At 39.5% G+C, this 14,224-nt stretch overlaps 1 protein-coding gene across 1 annotated transcript; it reads left to right on the forward strand.

Moving 5' to 3' along the window:
- Positions 1-2,071: 2,071 nt before the first annotated feature.
- On the forward strand, positions 2,072-13,175 carry UFM1 (ubiquitin fold modifier 1; the record flags this gene model as incomplete). Its single annotated transcript, XM_079534545.1, has 7 exons — positions 2,072-2,173; positions 2,527-2,627; positions 2,717-2,773; positions 2,998-3,055; positions 8,276-8,315; positions 8,724-8,756; positions 13,108-13,175. 7 exons carry the CDS (start codon positions 2,072-2,074, stop codon positions 13,173-13,175), a joined length of 459 nt encoding a protein of 152 aa, XP_079390671.1.
- Positions 13,176-14,224: the final 1,049 nt, after the last annotated feature.

Genomic DNA, 14,224 nt, shown 5'->3' on the forward strand with positions numbered 1-14,224 from the left:
GACTTCATTGGGAATGGATTTCTTTTTCTTGAGTTGAGGAGAATGTTCTTGTGTATAAGCCCATTACTGAAATGGCCACCTGCAACCCATCCTTGGCTAGTTTCAGGTAGGACATCAAGGTTCATTAATTCTCCTAGCTGAAAAAGTCATATACATAGTTCTTTCTTTATTCATTGTAAATTCTCAGAAAAAAAAAAAAAAAAAAAAAAAAAAAAAAAAAAAAAAAAAAAAAAACCTGTTATCTTTCTAATAAGGTTTAGGTAGCAGAGTACAAATTTCCACCATACAATTACAAATTTCCAGCACCAAAGAGGTCTTGTTTTTATAAAAGCATTTGGATTTCTGATACTACTTTTAAAGACACTGACTCTGAAATTACCTACAAGCACTCCTGCACAGGATACACCTCCATAGCATCTAAACCTGGCTTAAGGTGGAACACAATAACACTACGAACCAGGTGTGCTTCCTCACATCCTTCTTTGTGCTGATTCAGAAAGAAAACCAGATGAAATTTGCCTAAATTTTATTTATTCATTCATTCATTCATTCATTCATTCACTCATTTTCCTAATCACTTTCCTGAACTAACTCTTTATCAGGTCATAAGTATTGGTATATGGTACATGTGTACTCAAATCAGCATTAACCAAATAAATGTGGGCACTAAAAGCAGTCAACAGCATGAAGATTTGGGTGTATTTCTTTCCCCAGAAGGAAAGTCCTTACAGTTGAAAGGCAAGAAATGAAATTCTAGATGAATGGTTCTCTCATTTCACATCTGTATTAATGACCTTGGTATGGGAAACAGTGATGCATTAATGAAAGCGGCAGATGGCACAGTTGTATAAATTGAAACCACAACATCAAAAGATAATAATGACCTGAATCTGAAGAGGGCTGGAATAAATACAGGATGACACTTTCCTACACAAAAAGTTACGTGCTCAAAGAAGACTTGATTATCTCCAACTTATGGTGTGATTTCTTAGAAACAGGGCAATGAAAAGCAAAATGATCATTAACAGATGAGAAAATAAGCAAAAGCCACAAATGTGACATTGTTGTGGAAGACAGATACAGTAACATAAAGTTAAATGCATGAAACACAGAGAAATATTAATGTCATTGCATAAGCTTTTATTTATTTATTTGCTTGTTTTCAGAAGCAGTGCAACTGTGAAAAGATGAATTTTATTAGCGGAGGACTGAGCCAGTCCACAGGTAAGAGATTAGTGATGCCAACACACTGACTCCTTCTTTGCACAGCTTTTCTCTTACCTTGATCCTAATGAGACCCCAGTCTGAACACTACAGAGTGTTTTGCCTTGACAAGTCTGGCATACAAGTGTGTGGTAACGACGACCTCGGACTGTGCTTTATTGATGATCTGGATGAGAAAATTTAGTGCACTCTAAGTAAGTTTGCAGATGACACCAAGTTTGGAGGAAGTGTTGAACTACCTGGGGGTAGGAAAACCCTGCAGAGGGATCTTGACAGGCTCAATCAATGGGGCTGAGGCCAGCTGTACGAGCTTTAACAAAATCCTGAACACAGGACATAACCCTGCCTAAAAGGACCTGGGCTACTGGTGGATGGAAAGCTGGACGTGAGCCAGCAATGTGCCCTCGTAGCCCAGAAAGCCACCTGTATCCTGGGCTGCATCAAAAGAAGTGCAGTCTGCAGTGAGGGAGGTGATCCTGCCCCTCTGCTCTGCACTGGTGAGACCTCTCCTGGAGTACTGCATCCAGATATCGAGTCCTCTGGACAGCAGAGATGTGGACCAGTTGGAATGTGTCCAGAGAAGGGTCACAGAAATGATCCAAGGGATGGAACACCTCTCCTACGAGGACAGGCTGAGTGGGCCGGGGCTGTTCAGCCTGGAGAGGGCTCCGTGGAGACCACAGAATAGCATTTCAGTATCTAAAAAGGGGCTGTAAGAAGAAAGGGAGCAAACTTTTTAGCAGGGTCTGCTAAGTCAAAGGGATATGGTCTTAAATTAGAGATTTAGATGGGACATAAGAAAAAAACTTTTTACAGTAAGGGTGGTGAGGCATGGCACAGGCTGCCCATGGAGGGGCCGCAGTCCGTGGAGGCGTTCAGGAACTGCACAGACGTGGCAGCGACAGCCGAGTTAGTGGGCACGGCGGTGACGTGCTTACACTTGGACCAGGTGATCTCAGAGGTCTTTTCTAACCTTTACGATTCTACAACTCTCAGGAAAACGTGAAGGATTCTGAGTACGCGCCCACACACCCGCATTTATACAAACGGCGTAGCACCTACCTCCAGCCCCGCCCGCCTTCCCCTCACGTCCCGCCCGGTGCAACGCCGCGCTGCTAGCGTCAGAGCCCAACCCACGCTACAGAACGGCCGCCGCTGCCGCCTTGCTAAAAACCCCCGTACCCCTCCGCAATTCCCCTCACCCACCCTCAGCTCCTCCCCTCTCGGGGTCGGCGAAGCACAGAGACCGAGCGCCCCACTCGCTGTCCCTCAGCGGCCCGCAGGGCGTTTTTGTACTTGCAGCTTTCCATCAGGCGCGTCGCGGGCAGCCCTGCGAGCGGGAGAAGCGGTGAGGGCCGCCGTGAGGCTGACGTGTCGGCGGGCGGCGGTGGCGGCGGCAGCATGTGAGTGAGTGGGTGCGATCCCGGCTGTGCTGCTCCACATCGGGTCCTCACACCGCCTCTAACCCCCGCTTTCTTCTCACTCTTCCCAGGTCGAAGGTCACCTTTAAAGTCACGCTCACCTCCGACCCGCGGCTGCCCTACAAAGTGTGAGTGCAGGGTTGTACTGCGTGAGGTGGGGCCCTGAGCCCTGCGGGGTTCCCTTGGCATTCTTTGGCTTTTATTTTATCGTGGAAGATGAATGGCATGTGTGTCTCTGTTCTGCCTTATCCTGTACGTACACATCTTTGGCAGGAGGGTTGCTGCTCGTAAAGTCGCTTGATACTGGTTTATGTTAGCAGTCACGCACCCAACGTTTAAACTCTCGTTTCAGGCTAAGCGTGCCCGAAAGTACACCTTTCACAGCTGTCTTGAAGTTTGCTGCTGAGGAAGTAAGTAGAAAGATGTGACTGCTCTTAATTTTGTGACTGTGCCTGAAAACAAAAGGTCGTTGGTTGTAAAATACAACACTGAATCCAACATGCCAAAAAAAAAATCCTATTGCTAGATACTCATGAGCCCTGGCTTGACTGCTGTTAGTGGATCTGTCAAAACTTCTGGATTCTGTAATTCAGCAGTTCTTACAGGATTTGTATGGGAACAGGCTGAGAGAACTGGGGCTGTTCAGCATGGAGAAGAGAAGGTTCCAACGTGACCTGAGAGCAGCCTTCCAGTATCTAGAGCTGCAGGAAAGAAGACAGATTCTTTATCAGGGTCTGTGGTGACAGAACAAGGGCAAATGGCTTCAAGCTCAAAAAGGGTAGATGTACGTTAGATTGAAGGAAAAAAAAAATTTCTACAGTGAGGGTGGTGAGGCAGTGGAACAGTTTGCCCAGAGATGTGGTGGATGCCCTGTCCCTGGAAACTTTCAAGGTGAGGCTGGATCAGGCCTTGGGCATCTAGCTGTGTTGTCCCTGTTCACTGCAAGGGAGTTGGACTAGGTGGCCTTCAGGGGTCCCTTCTAACTCTAAGGAGGCAGTGGTTCTATGATTCTAGGATTCTAATTTGCACATCAGTAGCAAGTATAAGACCTACTCGTTTTCTTCGCTATTGCACTTTTATGCCAATAATATAAAAATAAATGGTAGTAAACATGATTACAAATTACTGCTGTTGCCTATTTAATATTTTCAATTACTGATGTAGAATATTCAGGATATTCTGTAGCTTTTTTGAAGAAATTAGTAACACTTCTTATACTTGTTTCCAGCAGTCTTTGATTTTGGAATACATCTCATTTCTGATTGTAGATGGTACTGATGGTACACATATGGGCTAGATTCAAAACCAGACACAAGTGACACTTGTGTTCTTAGCTTTTGTGTGTTTTGTCTTTCACATGAAATCCAAAATCCAGAAATAGGTGCCTAAATTACCTGTGTGAGTCATTAGAGGTGCGTGCTTTTTGTTTCAGATTGGGTCTACAAAAGGTTAAGATACATTCATTTGAAACAGCGTTCCAAAGCCAGATGGCTTTTTTTGGTCTAGTCAGCAGATTTAGCTGACACTCTCTCTGTTCCTGCAGTCCCCCTTCTGATTTTTTCTAAAATCTTGGGGCGTCTTAGACTACTTTAAGATCTATTTGTTAAAGCACTGATATTCTAATAAATAATTAGGAATGATAATGGAAAGTGTATCTTTAACTTTTCTAATATTATATTTATACCACAGTGTGACAGAAGTTCATATCAGAGACACAGCTGATGTGGGAGTAAAAGGGGTTGATTATTTAGTGTGACATAACTTGAACGCAATAATAGACATAATAATAAATACTTGAAAATATGCTTACTGATGTCATGGCTTTTTTTTTTTTAAACTGTTTTTCTTCCTTTTTAAAAATCTGAATAAATGCAGTTGTGCCTACAAAACCCACACACAGAGGCCTAGACTGATAAGTCCAGCAAAGTCTGTGTTGTTTCCACTGTTCATTTCCAGAAGGAATTGTCCTGTTCACTCTCTGTTCTTTATCATAGATTCATTGCAGCTCATACATGCAGAGTTGAGGCTGTAATGGAGCTGCATGCTGAACTGTTCAGACTGGATAATTAACTTGTGTCTTTTGAAGTTTCTTTGCTTTATCAGTTAGTGAGTTTAGTTTGTTGGCTGTGTTGGCTTCATCTTTACCACTAATACCTGCAAGAAGTTTTAAGTTGGCGTAAGATGATGTATCTTCCAAAACTGACCATGGGTGTTGCTTCCTTCTCTTGCCCTCCTCTGTCTCTGACTGGCAGAGTCACTTTAGAGGCATACTGGGGGTTAAGGCTAAGAGTCACTTTAGAGGCATAGTGTGGGTTCAGGCTAAGCCATATTTTCATTGGCAGCCCAATCTTTGCAATCATAATCTGGATTCCTGACACAAATGCCTGATATTAATGTTGGTATGAGGGAACAAGAAAGAGGGGAGGGAGCTGAGTAGTTGTTTCACAGCAAGTTATTAGTTTTTAAGGTTTTTAAAGCAAACAAGTTGATTTGTTAAGTGTGTGTATTTGATGCAGGATATCCTACTTGGGTTTCAAGGAAAGCTGGGATTTATTTGATGAACAGAGAATTTCTTTGCTACTTGAGCATTAATTTGCCTTCGTATTATGGAAAGCTTGTATATTTTCAACATGGGAACACAAGCTTATCAAACAAAGGAAGGATTTTTGTTTTTAAGTCAAACAAAATATTAAAATTCAATACTGAATTATAGTGTACCAACTTCCTGTACAAGTTTCCTTTTCTATATTGTGATGATTTTAACGTGCTGAGTATGGCCCAATATTTTGTACTGTATGATGTCACACTCAGCAATGAAACTTGAAGGAAGAAAGACAAGGAAAAAATTAATAAAGAAAGCAAGCAACCACTGCGCATGTACATACACGTACTAAGGCCCTGCTTCCTGAGAAGTGACTGAGCATTACTTGCTGTTGGGAATTGGAGAGTAGCTTTTTTCTCCTTCTGTTTCTCAGAAGTCTTTTCATTAAGCTGCTCCTGTCTCAAACCTGCAAGTGTTTGGTTTTTTTTTCTGCCATCTCATTTTCTCCCCTTTTTCCTGCTGAGAAGGAGGAGGGAGAGAGCAACTATGTGTAGTACTTAGCTATTATGAGATGACATATTACTTTTACATTGTTAGTGTTAAATATGTAGCTCCCAATTTATGAACTCATTACTCAAACCTGGCTTTGAAGACAAATTATTACTTTCCTCATGGCCTTTCCATAGTGACTCTGGTATATGATTTGTCTTTTGCAAAAGTTACTTTTTTAATGTTACATTGCAAGGTGAGTAGGTAGTGACCTGCAATAGGTACAGAGCTAAGAGATTGTAAGTTTAAAATTAATAATAATAAAAAAATGCTACTATTGTGTGTCTGGAGATGAAAGGCAATTTTTCGGTATACCAATAATTAAGTGCTGTATTTAAGCATAGTATCCATGAATTCTAGCTGTTGCTGTTAATGTGTGGAGTTCTTGCAAGTTGAACCTCAGAATTTTGATTTGAGCAATTAGAAAATGAGGAAAGTACAATTAATGAATGCCACTGAAAGGTTCAGCTGAAGCGACTTGCTCAGCAAATGAGAGCTCTCTAATTCTACCAGAAAAGCATGTAGTATTAGCATTCATAGTTGTGCTTTTTCTTGCATAAGAGAAGTGCTTTCTGAGGAGCAAATGATAGTTGCTGATTACCTGGACACCAGTCTTAGGGATTGATCATAGAGCTAAGTAAAATGTGGCAAAGGAGCAACGTGTGGTCCTCAAACCATCCAAGTAGCACTGATTGATGTGCACCCACACTGCCTACCCCTTCCATCCTGTGTGATCCAACCACATTATGCAGTACAGGATATTTCTTTGGGTCCTTTGTGACTTCCTATAGTCATGAAAATAAGTCCTAAGAAATAATTATTTTTTGTGTTCTCCGGAAGTTCAGTTATTCTGAAATAATATGCAGCCTATGTCTGATGCAGCCCCATCTGTGCACGGATTTTTGTATAGTGTAATTGACCACATATGATGGATGGATGTGGGGATGGGTATCGTGGGGGCATATGGTGCTGACTGAGGGTACAAAGCCTGCTTAGGCTGGTGTCAGAATTCTGACAGAGCTGGATCAGATGCAGTGCTCTTAGTGCCTCCTTTTATAAGCAAATCTTAGAGTGAACTCTTCTTGCAGCAGTGCAGTTGGAGATCAAAATGGAGCCAAGAAGAAAGCTAGGAAATGGGTCAAAATTAACCAAGATTGACTAAAGTTGATTTGGGGTTCAAATACCATCTTCAGTCACAACAATGGGAAGTTCAAATAGTGATAATGTACCTGATGGTATTACTAATTACTCACAGAGTTGACTTGTGTGGTAAAAATATTCTTTCAGTGCAAATTCCATGCATTTCAGATGCAACCTTCTATTTTTTCCTACTATATAATGTTTTCATATTGGCTCTTGTTCTGGTCCTGTAAGTGTTTCTTTCTGTTGAACACACCAGTATGAAGTTAGTATGCCCACAAATACATGTGTGTGTTTTATGTTTAAGATTGTTGACCATTTTTATTCTGGAAAATTTGAGCATATGTATTCTTGGTCATTTGTTTTTTATTTAGAAAAGTATTGTTTGTTCACAGTATTTGGCATGACGTAACGTGTTCTTCTTAGAAGTTCATTTCCACGTGTTTCATAAAATCACAGAATCATAGAATGGCCTGGGTTGTAAAGGACCACAGTGATCATCTAGTTTCAACTCCCTGCTATATGCAGTGTCACCAACCACCAGACCAGGCTGTCCAGAGCCACATCCAGCCTGGCCTTGAATGCCTCCAGGGATGGGGCATCCACAGCCTCCTTGGGCAACCTGTTCCAGTCTTTCAACCTCTGAGTGAAAAACTTCCTCCTAATATCTAACCTAAACCTCCCCTGTCTTAATATAAGACCATTCCCCCTTGTCCTATCACAGTCCAGCCTTGTAAACATTGGAAGGCTGCAGCGAGGTCTCCCTGGAGCCTTCTCTTCTCCAAGCTAAACAATCCCAGTTCCCTCAACCTTTCCTCATAGTAGAGGTGCTCCAGCCCTCTGATCATCTTAGTGCCCTCGTCTGGACCCGCTCCAAAACTTCCATGTCCTTCCTGTACTGGGGACCCCAGTGCAGTACTCCAGATGGGGCCTCACAAGAGCTGAGTAGAGGGAGTCAATCACCTCACTCTTCCTTCTGGCCACGCCTTTTTTAAGGTGTTTTTTTCTTTTCTTTTTTTTTAATTTAGTGTAATTAGAACTAATATTTCTTCTATATTTTATCCAGTGAGTAATAAATGGTTATATAAATAAATATATATATAAATATATATAAATATATATATTTTTGTATATATAAATAGATATATAAATATATATATAAATATATATAAATAAAGTAGTTATTTTAGTACTGCAAATTTCTTACTCTATATTGAGATGTCTAATCAACTTTAAGTGTGAACTTTAGTATTGCTGTATCTCTGAATCTCAGGGGAGTATTTTCTCATGATTCTTTCTACTTGAATAAGCTAAAATGATCATTGTTTTGAGTATTATCCATGTTTTCTACTTTAACTATGTCTTTTGCATTGTTTTGTTGTACTCTTATTTCCTGTAGTTCAAAGTTCCTGCAGCAACAAGTGCCATTATCACAAACGGTAAGTATGTAGTTTTTATACTGTAGTTTCAGTTGAGGGATATTGATAGACACAGAAACGTCTTTTCTATCACAGACTCTACAGTGTGCAAACTGAACTTAGTAATATCTAATAATATAGTAGCATTTTTCTTATTATTTACGAATGGGATGAAGGTATGAAGCCATTATTATTCACTGGAGTGGTTTTCTCCTAACACGTAGTTTGGATTTTCTATGCTGTAGATTTCTTGTTAGTTTCTTTGATGTGACTGATGTTGATTATTGGAAATAGCTATTTGAAGGGCTGGTGTGATAGGTATGTATTGTTTGATGTTTTATATTTTTGGGCAGTAAGTTCAATGTAATAAACTGTGAAGTCCATTTCACTGTCCTGTCTGTCTCTTTTTCTGCTTTAATTTCTTCCTAGATGGAATAGGAATAAACCCTGCACAGACAGCAGGTAAGTTATTATTTATGGAGCCCAGTAGTTCTAAAAAAAACAACTCAGTTATTTTAAGTTAACACATAGCACTCCAGGTTGGTTGTTATATCTAAAGTTTTGATTTCTTAAATGGGAGTACAGTTGTCCAGTAGTTGAAACTACAGTCAGTGTTCTGAGTGAAAGATTAAATCCACAGAACTGTTGTTCAGTAGGACTGTGGAAGTGTGAGGTACTGATGATCTTTAGGACTTAGCTATTTAGTGCAGTCTAAAAGAGCAATTACTAATTTCTAAAATACCAGATGATAGCTATATTTTTTTTCACCACTGTGCCTACTCCAGTAGTATTTGGTATTTCAGAAGCCATTCTGATAAGATCTGTTTAGAAGAGTAACACTCTGTTTTAGAGCAGGAACTGTAGGTGCTTTGTAAAGTACATTCTCAAAAAGGGTGGTCTTGCAGATAGTCCTCTTGTTCCCCTCAAGGGATTCCAGGTGATTCCACCTGGTGCAAACTGTGAATCTAATTTTATTCCTGCTTGCAAACATGATGAACAGTTAGTGAAGAGTTCCTTGCTGCTTCTCTGGTTTTTGCCAGATCTTTTTGCCAGATCTTATTTATGTCCTCTGTCTGCTGCGTGTTGCCAAAAGTAGCACAGTTTGCTTCTAGGTTTTTGGGTGTTTCATTTTTTTGGCTTTCTAGATACCACTTTCTCATTCATATAATTAGCATACCTAGCCCTCTTAAGATAAATAGTATAAAGTAAAATCTTGCAGAGCATCTCACAGTAAGCAAGAGTTAGAAGGTCAGTTGCTTGATGTTATTTTTTTGGAATTGTAGAAGGAATCACAGAAGTACAGCAATCCACTTTTGATATCTGCAGTTCTGTCAACAGCATTTGTAAGTGAAGATCAAGAGAGCACTTGGTTTTCTGCACCACATGAGGTTTTTGTCAACCTTGCGCTTGCCTTAGGATACCCTTGTTTTTTGGCCAGTGTGCTGCCTCTGGCAGACTCCTCAGCTGCTGCTGTCCTCATCGTGAACATAGAGGCATAGAACCATAGAATTACAGAATGGTTTGGGCTGGAAGGGACTGCTAAGATCATTTAGTTCCAACCCCCCTGCTACAGGCAGGGGCATCTCTCTCTAGACCAGGTCAGTTAAAGCCGCATTCAGCCTGACCTTGAATGTTTCCTGGGAGGAGGCATTCACAGCCTCATTGGGCAACCTGTTCCAGCATCTCACTACCCTCACAGTAAAGAATTTTCTCCTAATATCTAGTCCAAATCTGTCTCATTCCAGTTTAACACCATGTTCCCTTATCCTGTTGCTACCTGCCCTTATAAAAAGTCCCTTCCCAGCTTTCCTGTAGGTCCCCTTCAGGTACTGGAAGGCTGTTATAAGTCTCCCTGGTGCCTTCTCTTCTTAAGGCTGAAGGGCCTCAGCACTCTCATCCTGTCCTCATGGGGAAAGTACTTCAGCACTCTGATCATCTTTGTGGCCCCTGTCTGGACCTAATCCAACAGCTCAATGTCCTTCTTGTGTTGGAGGCTCCTGAACCATACGTAAAACTCCAGGTGGGGTCTCATGAAAGCAGAGTAGAGGAGCAGAATCACCTCCCTCGACCTGCTGATCACATTTCTCTTGATGCAACCTAGAACACAGTTGGCCTTCTGGGCTGCAAGCACACATTGCTGGCTTATGTTGAATCTTTCATCAGTCAACATCCCCAAATCCTTCTCCTCAGGGCTCTTCTCAAGCCATTCTCTAGCCAACCTGTATCTGCACTTGGGATTGCCCCGACACGAGTGCAGCACCTTGCACTTGGCCTTGTGGAACTTCATGAGGTTGGCATGGGGCCCACCTTTAAAGCCTGTCCAGGTCCTTCTATATGGCATCCCTTCCCTCTAGCATGTCAGCTGCCACCACTCATCTTGGCATCATCTGCAAACTTGCTGAGAGTGCACTCAATCGCACTGTTCATGTTGCCTACAAAGATGTTAGATAGCACCAGTCCCAACACATCATATGGCCAAGTACAATGAAGATAGATGATACAGCTAACAATATAGTTTAGCTACTGGATCATCATCAGCCTGTGAGGGCAGTTTTTCATACGGCCACTTAAGAACATTTAGGTGAAACAGTAAAGTCAGTTCTTTAAGATAAGATATGTTTACACTGTTCTTCCTCAGAGGTATGCTTGCATTTTGTATTATGTAGCGTAATCCTGCAAAGTAAATGGATTAAGGGCTACGTTATTCCTGAAAATGAAAATGTTCACATGGCAGTTCATCATGCCTGCAGCTATTTGCATCAAATTCAGATCTCCAGTTGCTTTGCATTGACTCTCCTAAATTTTGATAAATGTTGAGCAATTACTCATCAGTAATATAACAGCATTTCATAGTCAAGGTTCAGGTAAATTAAAGACATCTAGATTGAAATATTTTCTCATGATCTTAATCTTGTCTACAAATGTAAGATTAGGCACAGGGGTTTATGTATTTCTTTAACAAAGAAGATAAATGCCATTTGCCATGACAATGTTGTGTAGCATTGCTTTCAACTGAAAGAAGGACTGGAAAAAGAGAGCCACCAAATCAAGGATTCAAAACAAAATCCCTTCTGAGTTTACAAGTAAACCTAAGTAACTCAGTTATAGTCTTAATTCAGCCTTATTGATGCTTTAGAAGCAACTTGATATAGCAAACCTTACATTTTTTTCCTTTTTCCATATTATGAAGTTCTGGTGGGTTGAACCAGTAGGATGAGCAGATGTTTTAGAGTTTAAAAACTTCTCCGGTTAAGATGATCTGGGAATAAAATCTTAGTGTTCCTTGGGATTTTAGAGGTTTTGTCCCGTTCTATTTTTTCTTTGACTTTCTGACAAAAGCACTCCTCAAATATGGCTTTAATTCTACCTACATGATTTCACATGGCAAGGGAAATGAAAGCTGAAGTAGCTGGGCTTAACATTTAATTTCTGTACTGATTTCAGTTTGAAATCCTCAGTAGTTTAGGTAATGGTATGCTGTAACTTTAATAAAACCCACTGTGATACTAATGATAGAAGCAGATTAAGAAATGGGTTGAATTACTGCCTGCATGAGCTGTGAAATTTTAGTTTTATGATTACGATTGCAACATAAAAATCACTTCCTGAGGGAAGTCACAGCCCCAAGCTGCTGGATTTCAAGGAGCATTTGAATGGCATTCTCAGAAAGAGAGTTTGAAATTTAGATGGTCCTTTGTGGAGTCAGGAGTTGTATTCAATCCTTGTCTTTCCCTTCCAACTGAGGATATCCTATGATTTTGTGATTGTAATGTATTTCTTCAGTATTTTTTAACATTTGATAATCCATTCTTTTGAATGGAGTTTCTGTTATTATATTGAACAGGTAGAACAGTTTAAGTCCTGATCTATGTGGTAGATTCATTAAGTTTAAAAAAAGGAAAGTTCCAGTATGTTGTTAATGAACAAATGTTAAGTATCTTAATCTTTGTCAATAGTGCACTCATTCTACATCCATGAAATGGAGTGCTTTAGAAGGAAAGGGAATTACACTCTTTTTACAAGTCAACACAGAGATGAATAGGAACACGTAGATGTGATTAAAACTCGATATTGTAGAACTGCATACAGTCTGCTTCACAAAGGACCAGTATGAAATTAAAAAAATAAAAAAGCAACTCCAAATGGTAATTAAACAATGCATCATGTTTAGTTAATAGAAGAGAACAGTAGAGACGATCCTGAATGCATGCAGAAATAATTCTAGACATAAAAGTATTAAAAATGTTTGTATTGCACATTCCTGGAAAGACTGTCACGACTGGGACTACACAGTGTTAAATGAGAAGTTGAAGAATTTTTTGATGCTAAATTGAAACGTACAGGAAGGTTTTCTACGTATCTAAGTAAGAGTAGAACAGCTGAGATTCTGAAGTTAAAAGCAGATAAATACTGAACTAGGGAGAGAATTAAGAATCAGTATATGCATTAATTACCTCAAAATAAAATAATTTTAGTGAATTAAAACTTGATTTCTCAGTCTTGAAATTATCATGATATATAAGTGAAATTAGGCATTCCAGCATAGAACTGCACAGTTGAAAGGCTGTAACTTGCAAGTCTTAGATGACTTTGAGTCTGGTATTATTACTTAAAAGCAAGAGCTCTTTAGAGAGGCACTGTAGGAAGGATAAGATTAAATTCTTTGGAAATACAAAAAATGGTTTTGTAGCATATAGAGAAATTGTTACAAAGATGTTGAACACTGATCTAAGGGCATTATTGTTCTTTAAATGCGCATGCTTGCTTAGGAAACTTATTTTGTTTGGTAATGTTCTCTTGTTTGTTTGTTTAGGAAATGTATTTCTAAAGCACGGTTCAGATCTACGGATTATTCCCAGAGATCGAGTTGGAAGCTCTTAATGTCTACTGAAGTCTTCTGGAATAAGTGATGTTGGCATGTAGCTAAGGTCTATTTATTTTGGGACTCTGCATTGTGACTAAAGAATTGGCCTTTTTGAAGCTACCCTATATGACTGACTTGCCGAGATCCAATCTTTTTTTGTCACACAGATAAAGTCTCATTTTCTTGTTAAAATATAATAAATAATGCACTGGTTATTTCTTTACTGATATTTTTCAATGGGGTGATCCTATTGAAAAAAAGATGGATGTCTCTAAAGATGTTTATTACTGAAAACGCAAAAGTAAACTCAACCACAATAAGTAATTATTTAAAATATTACATATTGTCAAACTTAGTTTGTGGAAGGGGGAATTTTATGATCTTGTTCCAGAGAAACTGTTCTACTGAGTGTTGGAAGGTTTAGCTTTATTCATTTTTTCTTTTTTCTTTTGATAAAATTCCATGTTGAGAGGAGAAGTTTTACCACAATTCGAGTATTAAGCCCAGATAGAATTGAAAAGTTAAGTGGTTTATAATTGAAATAAGTAAGTAAATGCCAAATGTTCCAAAGTAATTGTAATATTTAATTGTTGAAAACATTTTAGATAGCAGAGAATGCAGAAGTACCTATATGTTAACTTCACAAAACATCAAACGAAGTTCCAAACCAAATGCAATTTCAGAGAATTTGTGAGACATAATCTCAAAATGCCATGGAAAGCCTGGCAAAATTTGGGAATGTATAAGTTCTGGTCAAATATGTCATTCCTTTTTCTATAAATAATGGTTCTTTGTAAAAGTTTTTGTTTCTGCATATTACAAGAGAATCATAGTTCATCAAAATGTTTGTGTTCAGGTAATATGCTTTTTCTTTATCAGTTGCCTGAGGTAAATTACCAATCGTGCATTTATTTAGAGTAATTGCTGCTTTTCTTGAACTGGTTGTACTACTTTGTAATTTAATCTGTTTGGCCAAGTCTTACCCTGTTGCATTTTGTGTTTCTTAGTGAGTTTACAGGAAGTAAAACAGTGGGCAGAGCAGTGCTTGGTTTAATGAGAATCATCA

Source organism: Tetrao urogallus (genome assembly GCF_951394365.1).
Source record: "Tetrao urogallus genome assembly, chromosome: 1".
NCBI lineage: Eukaryota > Metazoa > Chordata > Aves > Galliformes > Phasianidae > Tetrao > Tetrao urogallus.